At 42.5% G+C, this 21,412-nt stretch overlaps 1 protein-coding gene across 1 annotated transcript; it reads left to right on the forward strand.

Annotated features, from left to right (window-relative positions):
* Positions 1–19: 19 nt before the first annotated feature.
* On the forward strand, positions 20–21,115 carry gtf3c4 (general transcription factor IIIC, polypeptide 4). Its single transcript, XM_078226374.1, has 5 exons — positions 20–328; positions 2,967–4,781; positions 13,307–13,437; positions 15,501–15,589; positions 19,895–21,115. Exons 1-5 carry the CDS (start codon positions 44–46, stop codon positions 19,957–19,959), a joined length of 2,385 nt encoding a protein of 794 aa, XP_078082500.1. The 5' UTR covers positions 20–43; the 3' UTR covers positions 19,960–21,115.
* The last annotated feature ends 297 nt before the right edge of the window (positions 21,116–21,412 follow it).

The following is a 21,412-nucleotide window of genomic DNA, read 5'->3' on the forward strand; positions in this document are numbered from 1 at the left end:
CTTTGAGCATCACTTCCGGGAGCAGAGGTGGGCTTAGTGTAAGATGGCGGCGGTGTCTGTGGCTTCGGCCAAGAGGAAGAGCGGCGGTGGCGGCAGCCCGGCCGGCGGGCGGGCGGTGCTGACCAGCAAGCGGGAGCCCAGTGTCAAGCTTCAGTACCCGGTGAGCGGCCCCGAGCCGCTCAGCTGGTCCGAGGACAACCGGCTCTCCATCACCACCGGCAAGAACATCTATGTCCTGGAGCAGATCTGCGACCTCCACAACAGCGGGCTGGACATGGTGATCCACAGGACCTCGGTCCCTGCACCCAGCCAGAGCTGCTCCCTCAAGGTAAACCCCTCCCCTGGCAACGCCAACAGCAAACTCTCTGGTTCCCTCGGCAGATCAGTCACTTTGATTTGATTTATTATTGTCACGTGTATTAACATACAGTGAAAAGTATTGTTTCTTGCGCGCTATGCAGACAAAGCATACCGTTCATAGAGCAGGAAAGGAGAGGGTGCAGAATGTAGTGTCATAGCTAGGGTGTAGGGAAAGATCAACGTAAGATAAGGTAGGTCCATTCAGAAGTCTGATGGCAGCAGAGAAGAAGCTGTTCTTGAGTCGGTTGGTATGTGATCTCAGACTTTTGTGTCTTTTTTCCGACAGGAGAGGGTGGAAGAGAATAAGTCTGGGGTGCGTGGGGTCCTTGGTTTTGCTGGCTGCTTTGCCGCACGGTAACACAGTGGTTAGCACTGCTGCTTCATAGCTCCAGGGACCTGGGTTCGAATCCCGGTCACTGTCTGTGTGGAGTTTGCACATTCTCCTCGTGTCTGCGTGGGTTTCCTCCGGGTGCTCCGGTTTCCTCCCACGGTCCAAAGATGTGCGGGTTAGGTTGATTGGCCATGCTAAAATTGCCCATTAGTGTCCTGAGATGCATAGGTTAGAGGGGTTAGCGGGTAAATATGTGGGAATATGGGGGTGGGATTGTGGTCGGTGCAGACTGGATGGGCCAAATGGCCTCTTTCTGCACTGTAGGGTTTCTATGATTCTAAGTGTAGACAGAGTCAATGGATGGGAGGCTGGTTTGAGTGATGGATTGGGCTTCGTTCACAACCCTTTGTAGTGTTTTTGCAATCTTGGACAGTCACCATCTCCCCTGTCAGATGCAACACTTCATTATCCAAATAAACTCTTCAGAAATGTTTTTTAAAAACAAAACACAATTTTCCAATTCACTGAACTTGTGCTTTAATTCGAAATTTGATATCATGTCATTTTGAAATGTAGTCTGCTAAGCTCCGATAGGAGAATTTAAAAAGCATTCAGAAGATTCATGGCATGAAATCCCTACAGTGCAGAAGGAGGCCATTCGGCCCATCGAGCCTGCACTGACAACCATCTCTGCTAATCCCCCAGGTAAGAAGTTTCACAACAACAGGTTAAAGTCCAACAGGTTTATTTGGTATCACAAGCTTTCAGAGCGCTGCTCCTTCATCAGGCGAGCCCCCTGGCACTAAGGGCCAATTTATCATGGCCAATCAACCTAACCCGCACATCTTTGGACTGTGGGAGGAACTGGAGCACACAGAGGAAACCCACACAGATACCGAGAGAACGTGCAAACTCCACACAGTTACCTAAGGCCAGAATCGCACCAGGGTCCCTTGCACTTGTTGTGAATTCTCTAATTTTGTCTTAGGGGCTTGTTTTTCATTTAAATTTAGTTTTGTCGAGATTTGAAGAACCATGGGTTTTCAGAGTACTCTCACAAGTTTGAGTGCTTTTTTTAAAAAGAGGTTATTGGACAGTCCATGAGTACTTTGGTAGACACAGTAAGAAGTTTAACAACACCAGGTTAAAGTCCAACAGGTTTATTTGGTAGCAAAAGCCACACAAGTTTTCGGAGCTCTAAGCCCCTTCTTCAGGTGAGTGGGAATTCTGTTCACAAACAGAGCTTATAAAGACACAGACTCAATTTACATGAATAATGGTTGGAATGCGAATACTTACGCCGGCATCTCCACATCATGACTACTTTGGTAGAAGCATGGAACTCTCCATCAAAAAGTACTAGATGCTAGTTCAATTTATCATTTTAAATCTAAATTTGATGGATGTGGAGCTATGGTCGTGGAGGGTGTTTGAATGCAAATCAACAGTGATTCCATTGAAATGCGGAATATGTTTGAAGAGTTGAATGACCTGTTCCTATAATAATATGATGATGCTATACATTGGAGTTGCAGCTATGTAGAATATAAGATTTTACTTATGATTCCTCTCACTTTGCGTTGTTGAGTATGTTATTTTGTTGGGGGAGGGAGGGTTGAAAGTTGAGGGACAGACTCCAGTTTGAATTTTCTAAGGGACAGGGACATAAAACTAGCTGCTCTAGAACTTCCACCTGAACCAAACTTCACTAGATTTCTACCTCTGTGTGAATAGCTGGAGGAGTGAAGTTAAACCTATAGTTCCCAGCCCTCAGTCTCCAACATTGGATTACTGTTTGTTGTCTGCTCCACTATTGAAAGTTATTACCTTTTAGACACTCCATCTTTGCTCTTTGGAACTTGCTCCCAAAGCTCTTGATACAGTTCTACCTTCTTTCAAAAGACTCCTAAGACTATAACTCCTGAATGGTTTTCTAACCCTTTTCCTTACACCTTTTAATTTTTCCAGTCTCCTGTTTGGCATTATCCTCTTCCCTTTGTAGGCTGTCTGAAATATTCTTTTGAGGGTTGCAAGTTGTTGTACTAGCAATATTATTATTTTCTAACTGCAATTTACCTGGGTTTTTAAAAAAAAATCACTTCCTAGTGCACAAATCCCAAATGGAACTTGAGTCTTGAAATTAATCTACGGTTTCCTAATTATTCCACATTAAGGTTTGACCATAACATACCTGAAGGCTTTGATTATTTTCACATGAACAAGAGTAATTTACATGCTGTTAGGAAAGGCTAACTTTTATACTTTGTGTTTTAAGGTTGGCTCTCAAGCAGAAGTAAGTGACTGCAAGGAAAAGTTCCTGAGTAAAAAAGATCCAACTCTAAGTCATTCCCTAATGATGGACAGAGTCTTTAATCCTGAAGGGGGTGCTTTATCACCACTGCGAGGATTTAAATTCACCAGCTGGTCTCCCTTGGGTTGTGACTTCAATGGAAGGTGTCTGTTGGCATCTTTGACCCTGGACAATAGACTGTCCATCCAGGTGAATGTGAACAGGTTGCAGTGGACACCAGCTTTAGACATTACGGAGGTGTATGGTGAGATGCTGTACGAGAACAAATACGGCCATTTGGATGCGGATCTGGGTGGGGAGCTGAAGAATTTCTCTGAATTCCAAAGGAGACATTACATGCAGACTCCTGTTAGAATGGAATGGTCCAGTATCTGCAACACCCAACGTGTAAAAGCCAACAACGAGTGTGAAGACGTGGGCACTGTCCTGTTGGCCGTCCTACTTGAAAATGGCGATGTTGTTATATGGCAATTTCAAATCCCATTTCACGGCAAAGGGTCTATCATTGCATGCAGTACCATTGAATCAGGTATTAATGACCCAAGTGTCCTGGCATGGTGGGAATATGAGCATGGTAGTCGCAAAATGAGTGGGTTGATTGTTGGCAGTTCCAAAGGACCTGTCAAGATCCTGCCAGTCAACTTGAAAGCGGTGAAAGGATACTTCACACTCCGACAACCTGTGGTTCTTTGGCAAGAGATGGATCAGTTACCTGTGCACAATATTAGATGTATCTCCCTCTACCACCCCTATCAGAAGTGCAGCTGCAGCTTGGTTGTGGCGGCCAGAGGAACCTATGTTTTCTGGTGCCTGCTGTTGATATCCAAAGCTGGACTGAATGTTCACAATTCTCACGTGACCGGCCTCCACACACTACCTATTGTCTCTCTAACCGCCAACAAGCAAACTGCAAGTTTCTACACCTGCTCTGTCGATGGAACCATCCGAAAGCTGACACCTCTCTTCACAGACGTAGCAGTGAAGTTTGATCATACCTTAATCAAACTGCCAGAGTCGATTGGCACCGTGAGACTTCATGGGATATGCCTCAGCCCAAATAATGCATACCTGGCTCTTGTGACAGCAGAAGGCATAAATAATGGCCTCCACCCAGCCAGCCGCACATACCAGGTACAGTTTATCATGTTAAAAACTCCAGAAGAAGCAGCTTCTAAAATTTTGGAATCTTCCATCCACAATTTATTCAAACAGGTGGACTTGCTTGACCTTGTACGCTGGCGGGTGTTGACGGAAAAACGTATTCCTCCAGAGCTTGATGAAGCTCTAGACCATAAACTCCAGACAAATCCATCTAACTACTTATGGCGTTTAAGACTTTTTCTCTTAAAGGTTTTATTTCAGACCTTACAGAAGACACCCTCCGAAGCACTTTGGAAACCAAATCATCACGAGTCAAAGATTCTGCTGCGTGACAACCCTGCATTGTTAGGCGAGGATAGCAGACAGCTAGATGAGGCAGAGACAAGTGCACAAGGTTGTCAGCCAAGCAAAGAGGCTGGGAGTCAAGCAGAGGACTTGACCGTTGAGCCGAAAGAGGTCAACGCTGAAGACGAGTTTCGAGAGAGGATTGCAAAGCAATTAAGTGCAATTCAGACGAACATTGAAGTTGTAGAACTCCACCTGACACGTGAACACATGAAACGAGTTCTGGGTGAAGTGTATCTTCACACCTGGATAACCGAGAACACTAGCGTCCCAACCAGAGGAATCTGTGACTTCTTGACGTCTGACCCCAGCTATGATGATAGGACAGCCAAGGTAGGTCTTTGTTTTGGTTTAATATTCCATTCCACTCTCCCCTCAGCCTGCTTGTTCATGAAAAGTTACCCGGTTAAATGATTTGTGAGGCCACTCAGTCCATAGAAACTCTGCCACCGATAATTCCCAATGTATTTCATCAACTGGGAAGAATGGATCTTCTAGATTCATCCCACAGCAGGGAAGGATCACCAGAATTTGTAAATAGGCATCAATCATAATGGTTCTGTAATGTAGCATAAAATAATATTTTCTGTCTTTAATCCTTCATAAGGATCATTTATTTTGGAAAGTTCACAAAACTCTGTATTTTTGTGTATCACGGGGAGATGATGGCCTAGTGGTATTATCACTAGACTATTAATCCAGAAACTCAGCTAATGTTCTGGGGACCCGGGTTCGAATCCCGCCACGGTGGAATGGTGGCATTTGAGTTCAACAGAACATATCTGAAATTAAGAGTCTACTGATGACCATAAAACCATTGTCGATTGTCGGAAAATCTCATCTGGTTCACTAATGTCCTTTAGGGAAGGAAATCTGCCGTCCTTACCTGGTCTGGCCTACATGTGTCTCCAGAGCCACAGCAACGTGGTTGACTCTCAACTGCTCTCAGGCAATTATGGATGGGCAATAAATGATGGTCAGCCAGTGATGCCCATGTCCAAAGAATGAATTTTTAAAAAAAGTTAACGTTTTTGCTTTTTGGAGCCATTTGAGGTAACATTAAAAATAATTTGACCAGAAGTTTCAAAAGTAGATCTCCGTGTGCTATGTGGACGTGGAGAGGATGTTTCCACTGGTGGGAAAAACTAGAACCAGAGGGCACAACCTCAGGCTGAAGGGACAATCCTTCAAAACAAAGATGAGGAGGAATTTCTTCAGCCAGAGAGTGGTGAATCAGTGGAACTCTTTGCCGCAGAAGGCTGTGGAGGCCAGGTCATTGACTGTCTTTAAGACAGAGATAGACAGGTTCTTGATTAATAAGGGGATCAGGGGCTTTGGGGAAAAGGCAGGAGAATGGGGATGAGAAAAATATCAGCCATGATTGAATGGCGGAGCAAACGCAATGGGCCGAATGGTCTAATTCTGCTCCTATGTCTTGTGGTGTAACTCAAAACTCTGCCTGTCTCTATTTTTCTGTTATATTTTTTCTTCAGCTTACTGAATTAGTTATGGAGCCAAGACTCCTTTGAGAAAAGAAGAGAAAATGATGGGCTTTTTTTTTAGTGCTCCCCATTTTTCCCAAAAAATCTTAATCTTGAATGGAATTTCTTGCAATGAAGCCAACAATGGCAACATAATACAGGACTAGCAACCCCTCGATTGAGAGCTCACATCTCATGTTGGAAAGTTGTAACTTTTAAGTTCAGTAGAAACATAACGACAGCAGAGACCACCACCATGTCAAGGCAATGAGATTGTCACCTCACCAACATCGCTGACATCCCGAGAATAAAATTTTAAATCAAGAACTAGGCAATAAGAAAAGCCCATTCAGCATATTGCACCCACCCCGTTTTGTTTTAAAATAAAGGGAGGGGTTGACAAGTGAACAAAAGGCACTCCCTCTGGTGATAGGAATTTGTAGGAAAGGGAGAGAGGACCGGGAAGCGCTGGAGGCAAAGACGGAAAATGAGGGATGGGGCACCAGGGGGGGGCGGGTGTCCCGGGTCAGGTAAGGAGGAGGAAGCAGGGGAGGGTTGTGTGTGACCGGCAGGATTGTTTCTTGGTCAGTGAAGTCCTCCTGTTAGTATCCCAACCGCCAGCACAATAATGACCGAGATATAATTGATCGAATATGCAGTGGGAAATGGACCCAAATAAGCTCTGGGCCTTAATCCATAAGCATGTTCCCAGTACTGGATATGGCTATGGTGTTGCGTTACATTTTTCCAGATCTTGATCCAATCAGTAGTGTGCAGTCTCTTGCACAAACTAAACCCTCCAGTTAAGAGGGCAAACACGTGCCAAATGAAACCTAAGAGTGACAGTGGATGAAGAACACAGTGGATGAATGCAAAAATGATGCACAAAACCAGTGTTAAAAGTGCTGCAAATAATGACAATAAAGGAAAAGCAATTAAAGTTTTGGCTGATATTTGTGTCAATCCTTAACCAGTTTCTTCCTCCTCATAATTGTTACTGATGTCTGTTGTCTGTGTGAAGCACACTTCAGAAATCTCAGCAGAGAATGATACTCGTAACTTGCAGCCCAGGATTGATTTGAAGCTTTCTCCCGTAGCGCGAACATGTTTGTTGGCCCCTAGATGCATTGTCTTAAAAAAAAAACCAAAACCTCAAAGGGAAGGTAGAGATTTAGGGAGCTGAATCATCTGTAGCGAAAGATGAGCTACCACCAAGCTTGCAGCAAAGAAAGGATGTGTAGGGACGAGGTATTACTGGGTGGCAGGCATTGGAGCAAAAACATATCATTAAAACCAAACTGCCAATCGCTCATTTAACTCCGAAAGATGCCTCCTCTGCTATCACAACTGCAGGTTGTAGAATGTGGGCACTGCTTCCAGTGAGATTGCATCAAATCCCAACAATGCCTTGGCAGGTGCAGCAAAATTCTTCATTTGTCTTTTTAGATCAATCCTGGACTTCTAAGTTGAACACTTTTTACATGAAAAGCCGATGTTTAGAGTTTCTGTAGGAGTGACATTTAAAATGGAAGCGGCAGCAGCAGCACCTGCCCATCTCACCTTTGGAAGCCTTGTGTGCACACAAGCTTTAGAAAACGGGCAGTTATTCTGCACCACAAAGTAAAATCATTCTTTTAATTCTAACATGGAATGGAAAATGGTCTTTATTTGTGTAAAGCAGAAAGAGATTTAAAATTGTTTTGGGGATGACAGGGATGGCTAGCTTCAAAGAGGGGATTTTCACAGTAACTTCATTGCAGTGTTAATGTAAGCCTACTTGTGACGCTAATAAATAAATTTAATTACACCTTGTTTTCTGGAAATCTAAACCAACAAGCACACAGTTAAATATAATTAACCCTAAATAAATCTGTCAAAACTTTGTCTCCAGAATGAGAGCGAATGATCCGGGTTTTACAGTGAGAATGACGGTGAGGTTGTCAGCGCTCACCGTTATTAACAGGGTGAATCTAACAGCAACTTCCGACTTCCTCACAACTGCAGTTAAATGCCGAAATCATGAAATTGCTGTTAGATTTGCTCTGCTCCTCCACAGCCCAAAGATGTGCGGGTTAGGTTGATTGGCCAGGTTAAAAATTGCCCCTTAGAGTCCTGAGATGCGTAGGTTAGAGGGATTAGCGGGTAAATATGTGGGGGTAGGGCCTGGGTGGGATTGTGGTCGGTGCAGACTCGATGGGCCGAATGGCCTCCTTCTGCACTGTAGGGTTTCTATGATTTCTATGACAAGCTTCCCTATATCGTTATCTCCTCGAGAGACCCGGTATTAAAATACACAAAGGATGTATTTAGCAGTTTCAGTGCTTGCCCTCTAGACTAAAGACACTGGGAAATGTTAGGGTTTGCCCTTCAAGTGTAATTGAATTTTTAACAATGTGATTTAAATTAATATTTAATATCCTGCTACTGAAATTTATTTTAAATGTAGACTCTCATTCCTTTAAATTTTAATCATCATTAAAGACTTTTTAAAAAGTTTTTACTGTTTTCCCCCCTTTTGCTCTTATTTATATCTTATTCTCATCTTTCATCTCCTCTCTTTACTTCACTTTTTTTTTAAAAATTCATTCGCGGGACATGGGCGTCGCTGGCTGGCCAGCATTTATTGCCCATCCCTAGTTGCCCCCGAGAAGGTGGTGGTGAGCTGGCTTCTTGAATCACTGCGGTCCACGTGCTGTGGGTTGACCCACAATGCCGTTAGGGAGGGAATTCCAGGATTTTGACCCAGTGACTGCGAAGGAACGGCGATATATTCCCAAGTCAGGATGGTGAGTGGCTTGGAGGGGAACTTGCAGGTGGTGGTGTTCCCCATGTATCTGCTGCCCTTGTCCTTCTAGATGGAAGTGGTTGTGGGTTTGGACGGTGCTGATATACAAACACTACTTTCTGTACATGATTCAATATTTTCATTTGCACTTCCTAGTTTAGACTGTTTGTGTGTGAGTGCCTCAGTTAGGATACTTGAGAGACACGCTTTTGCTTATCCTTTATCTAACGGTCCCAGATACCCTGTGGCACCATCCTCGGTTGGACTCTTGATGGGTTGCTGCACAAAAACCCACAAAGTCTGGGCCACTAAGTGTGATGGATGGTTCGCTTGCTGCTGACTGCAAAATCCGTACCAATGTAATTGAAGATTATGTCATGTCCCCTATTGTTATTAATGTGCTGACCTTCTCCATCTATATATCGGGTAATTACAGACGAACAATATTTAGCAGTTTAATTCATCTATTTGTGAAAGACCCTAACAGTACTGTTTCTGTTGCAGCATTTAATAGCTTCTTGAATGATTCCAGAGTTTCTACTTGCTCTATCTAGAAGTCTGTTCCATATGTTTATCCTGTGATGATACTGTGCTATTGATATATTTTATGTATAAGGGGGATTGCTTTATGATTCAGTATTTTTTTACAGGGAGTCAGTATGTCTGGAAAACATGCGACTCAAATGTTGAGAAAGCAAGATAACTCATTTTAGCTAGGGATGTGTTACTTTGTAGAGTGAATGCACTTTTGTTTACTTTCAGATTAGAGTCATGTGATACAGGGTTGGAAAGAGCTGGGCTTGTAGCAGGGAAACAAGTTTCTCTTTCTTTTTCATTTTTAAAAGCGAGTTACTGGAGGGAATGTTCAGAGATAAAAGTCTCTGCTCTCTCTCTGCAAAATGTCTCTCTCTGCAAAGCCTCTGCAAAGTCTCTCTGGAATCTTCGCGGCTGTTATTCAAGTCAGAGAAAGTATACCTGTGATTGCAAACTATATTGAAAGTGTGTTTTAAGTCTATAAGAGAAATCTTACTTAATTGGAACTGAATTAGAGATAAGTTAGAAATTAGAATCGTTTCCTTTCATTTTTAAGTATTATTCAACTGTTAAAAGTTAAGCTATGTTATTTTGTTTGAGCTATATGAAAACTGTGTAATGAATAAAGCTTGTTTTGATAAAAGAACCCTAATTTGTCAGTAGAATCACACCTGGAGTGAGGCAGCCGATTCTCACATTTATGCCAAAAATAAAAATTGTTGGGGTCTAATCTGACTTCATAGTATACCTTGGAGTTCGGGTGAAGCACCCTAACAATCCTCTTCAGGTAGTGTCTGGAGAAAACTTCCTGATATCAGCCCAAAATTTATCTTTTATTAGTTTAAACTTGTGACCTTTTCATAGAATCATAGAATCCTTACAGTGCAGAAAGAGGCCATTCGGCCCATCGAACCTGCACCAACAAAAATCCCACCCAGGCCCTATCCTCATAACCCCACATATTTACCCTACCAACTCCTCTAACACTAAGGAGAAATTTATCATGGCCAATCCAACCCAACCCACACATCTTTGGACTGTGGGAGGAAACCGGAGCATCTGGAAGAAACCTATGCCGACGCTGGGAGAATGTGCAAACTCCGCACAGACTGTGACCCGAGGCCAGAACTGAACCTGGGTCCCTGGCGCTGTGAGGCAGCAGTGCCAACCACTGTGCCACTCGTGATGAAAAATGAAATCTCAGAATTACTTTTTCTTTGCTCTTCACCCTCTGATTAAACCTCCCAAATATCTGTTTTCTTTTCTTGCCTGAAACATCCAGTTTTTCAACCTTTCTCAACTTAGACTAGAGATCAGTCTCTTAGTTGTTTTCTGCACTGGAGTTTGTTTCCAGGATGACACCACAGCGGGCAACGTTCAAAGGTATAATCTGGCCAGAACACTGTAAAATTTGGTAATTCTCTCTTCTGGCTTATAGCCTGAAGTTTTTATTTCAATATCCGAGTGACTGATTGGAGCTTCTCATTGGACCATTTAGCGTCAGTTTCAGCTACTAAGACTCCTGGATATTGAGTATTTGTAAAGATTACTTGTGTGCAAGTATAAGAACTTTGTACATGTGTGCATTTGTATTGCCCATCCCTAGTTGCCCTTGGAGGGCAGTTAAGAGTTAACCACATTACTGTGGCTCTGGAGCCACATGTAGGCCAGACAAGGCCAGGACGGCAGATTTCCTTCCCTAAAGTACATTAGTGAACCAGATGGGTTTTTCTGACAATCGTGGTCATCAATAGATTCTTAATTTCAGATTTTTAAAAAAATTGAATTCAAATTTCATCATCTGCCGTGGTGGGATTCAAACCCGGGTCCCCAGAACATCAGCTGAGTTTCTGGATTAATAGTCTAGCGATAATACCACTAGGCTATCGCGTTCCCTATGTCTTTCATTGTCTATTGCAAGTAGATTGAGAGTCATTACGTCCCACAAACTTGGTGTTTTAAACCTCTGCCAATTCATCTAATTTCAAAGCATGTCACTTAAAACTCATTTTTAAGAGAAAACATACAAATTCCAAAACCTAGCATCCTCTATTCTTTTGCTTCTGGTATTAGATGCCAGTATTTTTCAGCTGGGTACACCACGGCTTAGAGGCGCCATCCCCTTTATGGCCCAGCAACGTGCTTTGATTTACACAGATCCTCCTATCATACTGCTTGTGATGGTTCCACTTTACATTTCAGACCTCTGAGTTTACGGCTGAGATTAGCCCAGGTTTGAAGTCTGCTTGTACATGTTTGCTCACTCAATTTCTTGAAATTTTTGATTTATGTCAGATATTCTTCATGCGTGTCTGTGGTGCTGCTGCCTATGTTTACCCTCCTGTGGTGTGAATATGCTGCACAATTCCATACTAAACTTCAATTTATGCACTTAAATCTCCATTAGCTGATCTATTAATGTAAGCCAGTGGTGAACATTTTGTTCTTTCTGGCCAAAGGTGATGTGATACATAGTTTTACCAATACTAGAAATGTCACAGCATCTTCCTCGTTAGTGCAGAGGTTTGTCTCCCCGCCTGTCATACCGGGGACCATGGTTCACTACCCCGACGGGGAGCTGTCAGCGCGGCGGCAGTGTGTGTTATGGGGTGGCACAGTGGTTAGCACTGCTACCTCACAGCGCCAGGGACCCGGGTTCGATTCCGGGCCTTGGGTCACTGTCTGTGCGGAGTCTGCACATTCTCCCTGTGTCTGCGTGGGTTTCCTCCCACAGTCCAAAGATGTGCAGATTAGGTGGCTTGGTCATGCTAAATTGCCCCTTAGTGTCAGCGAGACTAGCTAGGGTAAATACGTGGGGTTCAGGGGATAGGGCCTGGGTGGGATTGTGGTTGGTGCAAACTTGATGGGCCGAATGGCCTCTTTCTACACTGTAGGATTCTATGATACGTTAATTATGTTGGTTATTTAGCGCAACTAATATAACAAGTTGATCACTGTTGTTGCTTCTATGTACTTGTTTTCCCATGATCAGCGCTGTTAGGATCTGATATGGAAGAAAGGCATTCTCCTTTCTTGAAAGCCAATGCTATTATAAAATGCTTAAACTCAACTTTTTTGTAACGTGTGGTGCAGGAACGATATTCAGCCTGGAATACCCACTAGGTTGCATTGGCTTTCTCAGCACAATTTCTTCAACCCAAAATCAGTCAAACCAGGACAAAATATCAAGGGATTTCGAGCACTGATTGTTCCTGTGATCACTTATGCTAGTTTTTAAAAAAAAAAGAATTGTATGAGAAGTCATCCAGAGCCCCAGGTCGAATTAATCATTAAGTTGCAATTCCAGTGATTGTGCACCTTCCAAGCCTTCGACGAAACTCTTCAAATTAAGGGGTTTTTTTGGTGCAAGAACACTAATAGGCATGTTTTAAAAGTTTTTCCTAATTTACTAAAAAAGCTGACTTTTGTACTCCGATACAACCAGTGAATGTGGATGGTGGAATTTGAATTCAATAAAAAAAATCTGGAATTAAGAATCTACTAATGACCATGAAACCAATGAAAGGTTCTGTAAAAATGTTTTAAGTCATTTTCTTTGATTTTAAAATGAGGTTATTCACTGGTGGTGGACTAGACCACATCAAAAATGGTTTTTCTTTCCGTTTTCAGATGTATAAATAAAACCGCACCAGGTTCCCACGCTCCAGTATATATTGGAATGTATTCTAAAATATATCCAATTATGCTGTTCATGGCAAATTTTACATTTGGATGATGAATCTGAACAGAAACCTGAGTGTGCAAATGATTAAAACTAATTTTAAAACTAGTGCAATCTTGAACACAGTTTGTGCCCATATCACTGAAGGTCCCCAAAGTGGAAACTCCTGGTCAGCAAAAGAAAGCCTGTGACAGTTTGCTCTCTCCGATACTGAAAAGGGGATTGCTTCACAGGAGCTGCTTGAAGTAATGCACAGAAATCTGAAATATTAACAATCATGCTTTGTTGGGGTTTCTATTTTTGATGATGTTACAAGCAGTTAATCTCTCTTCTCTCTTCCCCCCCCCCCCCTTCCTTCTTCCCTTCCTTGGCGTAGGTTCTGATTTCTCACAACTTGAAGAAATTGACCAAACAGACGTTTCCTGAGCACTGTTCTCTCTGTAAAGAGGTTCTACCGTTTACCGATCGACGCAAGGCTGTCTGCTCCAACGGTCACATTTGGCACAGGTAAGCCCAGTCAGTTGCCAAAGGCGTAGGATGCATCCTATAGGGGAACCTGATGATTTTTGTATCTTGTGCATATGTGTTTTGTGTGTGTTTTATACAGTGAAAATCTAGGGGCATTGCAGCACTTACTGCCAGATTTCTAACTTCATTTTATGTAAGAACTTCCCTCTGAAGCCTTTGGGAACACTTAAAAATGTTACTTTTTTTCTATTGGTTTTTTTTTTAAAGCGTGCAGCTTTTAACTATAGCGGTTGGCGGTTCATTCTTGTATGAATACTGGGACAGACTGGTATAAATTAAATACTTATTGAAAACAATTAGAGCACAAAGTTCAGATACCTATGTTGTTTATGTAGCTGTCCACTACTTATTTTATTTTCTGTAGTTTGGGATGTCTGCATATCATAATTGCCCCTGGAGATCATCTTGACCATTGGGTAGCTTGTTCAGTGGTGGGTGAGGGGGCATTATAAAGTTATCCAGATTGGTGTGGGTCTAGAATCACATGTTGGACAGACTGGATGGGTTTTTACAGTAATCCAGTTGTTGCATGCTCACCAGTACTGAGACTAACTTTGCATTCCAGATGCAAATTTGAATTTGATTTATTATTGTCATATGTAATAACATACAGTGAAAAATATTGTTTCTTGTGCACTATACAGACAAAGCATACTGTTCATAGAGATGGAAATGAGAGAGTGCAGAATATAGTGTTACAGCCATAGCTAGGGTGTAGCGAAAGATCAGCTTAATGCAAGGTAAGTCCATTCAAAAGTCTGACAGCAGCAGGGAAGAAGCTGTTCTCGAGTCGGTTGGTACGTGACCTCAGACTTTTGTATCGTTTTCCCGAAGGAAGAAGATGGAAGAGAGAATGTCTGGGTGCGTGGGGTCCTTAATTATGCTGGCTGCTTTGCCAAGGCAGCGGGAAGTGTAGACAGAGTCAGTGGATGGGAGGCTGGTTTGCGTGATGGATTGGGCTACATTCACGACCCTTTGTAGTTCCTTGTGGTCTTGGGCAGAGCAGGAGCCATACCAAGCTGTGATACAACCAGAAAGAAAGCTTTCTTTGGTGCATCTGTAAAAGTTGGTGAGAGTCGTAGCTGACATGCCAAATTTCCTTAGTCTTCTTAGAAAGTAGAGGCATTGGTGGGCTTTCTTAACTATAGTATTTGCATGAGGGGACCAGGACAGGTTGTTGGTGATCTGGACACCTAAAAACCTGAAGCTCTTGATCCTTTCTACTTCGTCCCCATTGATGTAGACAGGGGCATGTTCTCCTTTATGCTTCCTGAAGTTGATGACAATCTCCTTCGTTTTATTGACATTGAGGGAGAGATTATTGTTGCCACACCAGTTCACCAGATTCTCTATCTCATTCCTGTACTCTGTCTCGTCATTGTTTGAGATCCAACCCACTACGGTGGTGTCGTCAGCAAAATTGAAAATCGAATTGGAGGGAAATTTGGCCACACAGTCATAGGTGTATAAGGAGTATAGTAGGGGGCTGAGAACACAGCCTTGTGGGGCACCGGTGTTGAGAATGATTGTGGAGGAGGTGTTGTTGCCTATCCTTACTGATTGTGGTCTGAGTTAGGAAGTTCAGGATCCAGTCGCAGAGGGAGGTGCCGAGGCTCAGGCCACGGAGTTTGGAGATGAGTTTCATGGGAATAATAGTGTTGAAGGCTGAGCTGTAGTCAATAAATAGGAGTCTGACATAGGTGTCCTTGTTATCTAGGTGCTCCGGGGTTGACTGCAGAGCTAGGGAAATGGTGTCTGCTGTGGACCTGTTGCGGCGGCAAATGAACTGTAGTGGATCCAGGTAGTCTGGGAGGTCGGAATTGATTTGTGCCATGACTAACCTTTCGAAGCACATCATGATGGATGCCAGAGCCACCGGCCGATAGTCATTAAGGCACGCTGCTTGGCTTTTCTTTGGTACTGGGATGATGGCCGTCTTCTTGAAGCCGATAGGGACCTCAGATTGTTGTAAAGAGAGGTTGACGATGTCTGTGAATATATTAGTGAAGAACAGTATTGATCCATTCTAACTCACTTTACAGATGTGTTTTGACGTATCACGCTTGCCAGAGTCTGACCTATCGTAGATGTCTGTTACAAGACAGCATTGCTCGGCAGCACTTACCCTCAGGTGAGCTATTGGTAAAGAACATTTCAAAACATTCAAAGCAATTCATCTTAAAGCCTGGCATTTTTTGAAATTTCGTCGATGTAGGTTTGTGAGTTTGAACCTTCTGTTGCTGCGTGTCATTGACCAGAGAGTCCATTGTCTAAATGAGCTGAAAGATGGAGGGGTGCTAAGTGCACTCATGTGTTCCACGCTGTTGATGCCTCTAACTGTTCATTAGCAGCAGTGTTGCTGTTCACATCTTTGGCTGTAACAAGCTTTATAAAGTGGCTGTCAAAGTTAATCATTTTGTTCATCAAGGAAAATGATTGCCCCATAACCTCTGTTCCCGGGGGAATCGTATGCAAGAGGTACCCCAGAGATGCACTGGGGGGATCCTCAGACACATGAGGACAGCACAGAAATTGCTGGGGAAGTTCAAACTACTTTTGGGCAATTACCCTGCACTGGGAACCATCCGATATTTCAATTTAAATCAGAGACTGAGCAGGATAGTTATCCAGGAAAGTTAGAAGAATTAAGAGCATTTCTAACTCCTGGGTAACTATAGTAGTGACAGCACCTTTCACCCCTCCTCAACTACCCTCACCAACTGGTTTCCCCACATCCCCTTCCACCCCCTCCACCCCAATCCAAACCACTTATTTTACATACTTCTCGCTGGCTTCTCTAAAGAGGCTGGACCTTTATGCCATCCAGTGCCGTTTATTTTTTTAAAAGTGTGTTGGGGGGGGGGGGGGGGGGGGGTCTGGGGCGGCATGACTTTCCTTCCTCTGACTCTGTATTTGACAAATGGACACCGCACCTTTCTCACCCAGCCAGAGCCTGACGGTCGGGTGTGAGAAAGGCGCGGCTGTATTTTGGTGCAAGTAAGAAGGAGCAGTGTGGCAATCTGACTGAGATTGGCACCCCATGGAGGTTGTGGCACATAGTTTTTATAAATGGAGGGTTCCAAACAAACCTTGTTTTTGTTGCAGGAAAATCATAGAATCCCTACAGTGCAGAAGGAGGCCATTTGGTCCATCAAGTCTGCACCGACCACAATCCCACCCAGGCCCTATCTCTGGGAATGGAGAAAATGCAGTTGTTAGTAGAACCTTTGTGCATTCTGATCATGCAGCTGTCTGATAAATGAACGAGCAACAACCAGAAAAAAAGAACACTTGCGAATTCAGCAGCTTTTATCGCTTTTCCAGGATGCGATGCATATAATGAGTTAGGCAACTACCTGATTGATTTGCTTGCAAATACTACAAACAATTAATGACCTGAATAACCATTAATCTGCTTTTGGAATCCCAACAGTGCAGAAGGAGGCCATTTGGCCCATCGAGTCTGCACCAACCACAATCCCACCCTAGCCCCATCTCTATAATCCCATGTATTTACCCTGCTAGTCCCCCTGAAATTAAGGGGCAATCTAGCATGGCCAATCCACCTAACCAGCACGTCTTTGGACAGTGGGAGGGAAACTGGAACACCCGGAGGAAACCCACGCAGACACGGGGAGAACGTGCAGACTCCACACAGACAGTGACCCAAGCCGGGAATCGAACCCAGGTCCCTGGCACTGAGGCAGTGTGTTAACCACTGTGCTGCCTTTGATTAAAAAGAAAGGAATAAAAGGACTTTTTATTTACATAGTGTCTTTCATAACCTCTGGGCATCTCAAAGTTCTTTACAGCTAATTAAGTGTTTTTGAAGCATAGTCACTATTGTAAAGTAGGAAACATGGCAACCAATTCATACAGCGCACGTTCCCACTGTGACAATCCCAGTTGGTTTTACTACAGGACGGGAAGGTCCCAGAATGGAACCCTGCTCAAAAGACGCTAACTTTTACTTTTTTTTAGAACACATGGATGGACAGAGTGACAGGAATGCCAATTAGCTTTCAACAACAAAAAAATTATTATACATGAAAAGTTTGACTACAATAATCCTTCACTTTCATTTATCTTCACAAATGTACACAGATTTTAAGGATAACACAGGTTACAAAATATATCTTGTGCCATAAGGTATTCAGTAATCAGACAGTCCCCATAACTCTCCAGGCTAACTGTGGTCAGACAACACTACACTCTGAAACTCGGGTGCCACTCAGTCAACCTTCTGTGGATGTTGCCTCAAATCCCCCTCAGATGACTATTGCCCTGTGAGCCAACTGATCTCGCTGGAGTCCAGCTTCCTCCTGAGTGTTTCCAAACTCCATTCTTGAACAGTCACACCATAGAATCTTCTTTCAAACATTGTTTTCAGCAAGAATCTGCCTCCAGGTTTTCCAACTCTCCTTTCAATATTCCTTTGTCTTGAACAGCCAGGAGCATTCAAACTTTCACACAGTCTCTCAGGGATCCAGCCTTTTCCCGTTCTAGCTTCCTAGTTCCACTCCTATGGGTTTGGTTTAAAAAAAAACGCTCAAAACTTTGCACATCTAAAATGTGGCCCCTGGTTGCTAAGCAACAACACATTATTTCTCCAAGCTTGTGGTTACTTTTCAGGTCGTAAACAATGCAGATACAGTTTGAACTGATGCCAAAGACTCCCATACATGCAAACACCTTTGTTTAGTGTGAATCTAACTCTAGTTTTACCCTTTCTTACACAAAAACACTAAATTAAACTCACTCGCATCTATACTTTATTTCTAATAACCCAACAATACAAGCATAAATCACTTACAACTACCTCTGCTTCCTGGTGCCATAAAAAATGTAATAATGATTGGATGCTTTTTCTAAAGTGAGAAATGCAACTATCTGAACCAAGCTGAGACCTTGGGTGGAAAATACGATGTAACGTTACCCCCGCTGTTCCCCACTTGGCAATCTGTAAGATGTACTTTCTACTCCAGGGTTACAGAGGAAAAACAAAGCATAGCAACAATGTAGTTCCTTAACACTGTTACGTTCAAAGGCACCATTCACACAACTTCAACTACTTTGCACTTATTTTGTTGAGCTCATTTACAAGAAACGTTTAAAAAGAAAATGAGGACAAATTTTGGACCTGATGCTTCCGCTAGAAAGATCCGAGTTTGAAGATGGCCACATTCACAATCTGGGTTTTTTTTTTTAAAAAACACTATAACTTCATGCTGAGCACTGTAATTGCAGTGGTCTATTGGGTTGCTTACTGCCCGGTTTAGAAAGTAAATTGATGAGATTTTTACTTGCTGGCCATTCACTTTGGAGGTGAAAACCATTTCATTAAAAACTGGCCTGTAGCCAAAATGCTGGTCCGCGGTGGCCCAGAAATGTGAAAATTGACATGGTTAGCCCCTCACAACCTGGTCAACTTTTGATGGGATTGTCTTTTTTAATGTATGAAGAAGGCAGCTGTGACAGTACAATCGAATCTCAGCAATATTGTTTGTTGGCAGTGCTAAGATTAGATGACGCATTTGTATTCCAGATAGGGAGGGCCTACAGAATAATTATCTTTAACGCTGACTTCAAACAAGTCAGACAGTTGTTAAATTACAAGTTGCAAATGAACTATTAAAGCCATCTTTAATTTCCCTGACAGGTGAGTTTCTACACATTTACATTATTTTTCAAAAGCAAGTTGAAGCATGTTGGTGCAATGCATTTTATAAATAAACCAACGAATCATGGCATTTGCGCATCCCCCACAGCATCATGGCTCTTTCACATCAATTTTTTCTTAATCCTTTTTGGGGAGGCGATGACCTAGTGGTATTACCACTAGATCATTAATCCAGGAACTCAGCTAATGTTCTGGGGACCTGGGTTCGAATCCCACCACGGCAGATGGTGGAATTTGTATTCCGTTTAAAAAAAAAAAATCTGGAATTAAGAATCTACTGATGACCATGAAACCATTGTCGATTGTGAGAACTACCCATCTGGTTCGCTCATGTCCTTTAGGGAAGGAAATCTGCCATCCTTACCTGGTCTGGCCTACATGTGACTCCAGAGCCACAGCAATGTGACTCTCGGCTACCCTCTGAAATGGCCTAGAAAGCCACTCAGTTCAAGGGCAGCTAGGGATGAGCAACAAATGCCGCCCAGCCAGTGACGCCAATGTCCCACAAATTAATAAAAAAAATCTTGGTTCATACAATATACCATTGATTTTATTTTATCAGTTGTGCCACTTTATTGGTGGATGGTGTGACTGTGGTAGATTAGGGTAACTAAATATGTAATAATCCTAATTCAATAACAAAACCAATTTTCTTCAAAACTGGAAGCTTTTTGATTTCAATCTATAATATGTATTTTGTGGTACGATACTTTGCTTTAATTGACCTATTATTGAAATGTTTTTCTCACATTGCAGACCCTGACTGGATAAAGCGCCTGCTACAGAGTCCTTGTACATACTGTGACTCTCCTCTCTTCTGATAAGCATTCAAACTGTAGGACAAAGGAGGATCAGAGTGCACATCTGTATCTTAAGTTTAGCATTGGAAAATGATGCTTAAGATATTTACTCCACAGTAAGGGGAGTATTGTGTTTATTCGATAGTGGCATTGTCTTCTATCTAAAGACGTTCAGAGATGCAGCTTTGGGACACTAAAAGAAAAGTTGGAGGCTTCTTGGCACCTTCCCACCATCATCACGTTCATGAATTTCAAGGGCATTGAAGAGGACAGTATGTAAATCTTGCTCATCACATTTCTTCAGGAGTAGGAAATGAATGTAAATTATTGCCGAGAATAAAACAGTGCTGTAGATAATGGGAATATTTCTAGCACAGTTGAGCGTAGAAAGTGCAGGAATAATGAAGAAAACTATCTGTTCAAAGTAGTCAGATTTGAACAGGTGAAGTTTATGTCTTTCCAGGGCAAGTTTTGGCTAAATGAGTGGAAATGACTATAGAAAAGTTAACCTTCGTCACAATTTTCTGAAGGACACTTGCCTAATTTTGCATCTGCAAAACCAGTTACACTAGACTCGAAGGTTGCGGGAACAATAGGAAAAGGAAGTTCTTTATTACTTCATCATTAGAGGATTTGAGTCATATATGATACACATTGGTATATCCAATATGGCTAAGGTATTTGGAAGACCTTTTATAATATACATTTCTCTTGACCACAAATAAATCCCACAAATATCAGGTCTATAATGGAATTATAATCCAAGATGTGTGGGAAGGGGAGGGGTGGGGGAGGATGTATTAGAGCAGGAAAAGATACAGCTGTAATGTAAAGTGACCCTGTATTTAACGGTTAGGCTGGAAAAAGTGAAATTCAATAACATACTATTGGCCTTCAGAGGATATGGACCAGTCATTAAGAGACTGGTGTGTTACTAGTTTGGGACAGTCCATTAGACTTTCTCTATTGTCTGTCTTCATTTAATGTACATTTTCACATTTTTTAAGTTTTTGTTTAAATTTTGGTTAACGACTGCAACTATTGCGTACATTTGTGAACGCAACTTAAGACGTGATAAACTACTTTTTTTGTATAATAAGAATTGTTTTCTCAATAAATCTGTTACAGTTTGGATAAAATGTACCATCTTGTGAAATATAAATGGAAGTGTCTTGGGCATTCTGTTATTTTTTTTAAGTATGGCTGAAGCTGCTGAATTGCAGTTTAATTATTGTACACCAGTTTTTGGATTACTTCCATGAAGCAAAACCTCATGCCGTTCATTTCAAATGGTAAAATGCTACTCACATAGCCTTCCTTTTTGGAAGGACAATGGAATGATAATTTATTGACCGATTTCATTTGTCTGTATGAACCATGGATTTCTAAAGACAACATCCGGAATTGGATAACTTGCCACTTCCCACCTGTTGATCCTGCTGCTCTGATATTGGCCAACAGCTAAATGTTATTT

Source organism: Mustelus asterias, chromosome 13 (genome assembly GCF_964213995.1).
Source record: "Mustelus asterias chromosome 13, sMusAst1.hap1.1, whole genome shotgun sequence".
In the NCBI taxonomy this organism is placed as follows: domain Eukaryota; kingdom Metazoa; phylum Chordata; class Chondrichthyes; order Carcharhiniformes; family Triakidae; genus Mustelus; species Mustelus asterias.

What these genes read in the sequence shown, in the direction of transcription:
- gtf3c4 (XM_078226374.1), top strand. Translation starts at nt 44, where the DNA reads ATGGCGGCGGTGTCTGTGGCTTCGGCCAAGAGGAAGAGCGGCGGTGGC. An exon ending in AACGGTCACATTTGGCACAG is followed by an intron (nt 13,438 to 15,500) that starts GTAAGCCCAGTC and finishes CTCACTTTACAG; the next exon opens with ATGTGTTTTGACGTATCACG. An exon ending in TCGGCAGCACTTACCCTCAG is followed by an intron (nt 15,590 to 19,894) that starts GTGAGCTATTGG and finishes CTCACATTGCAG; the next exon opens with ACCCTGACTGGATAAAGCGC.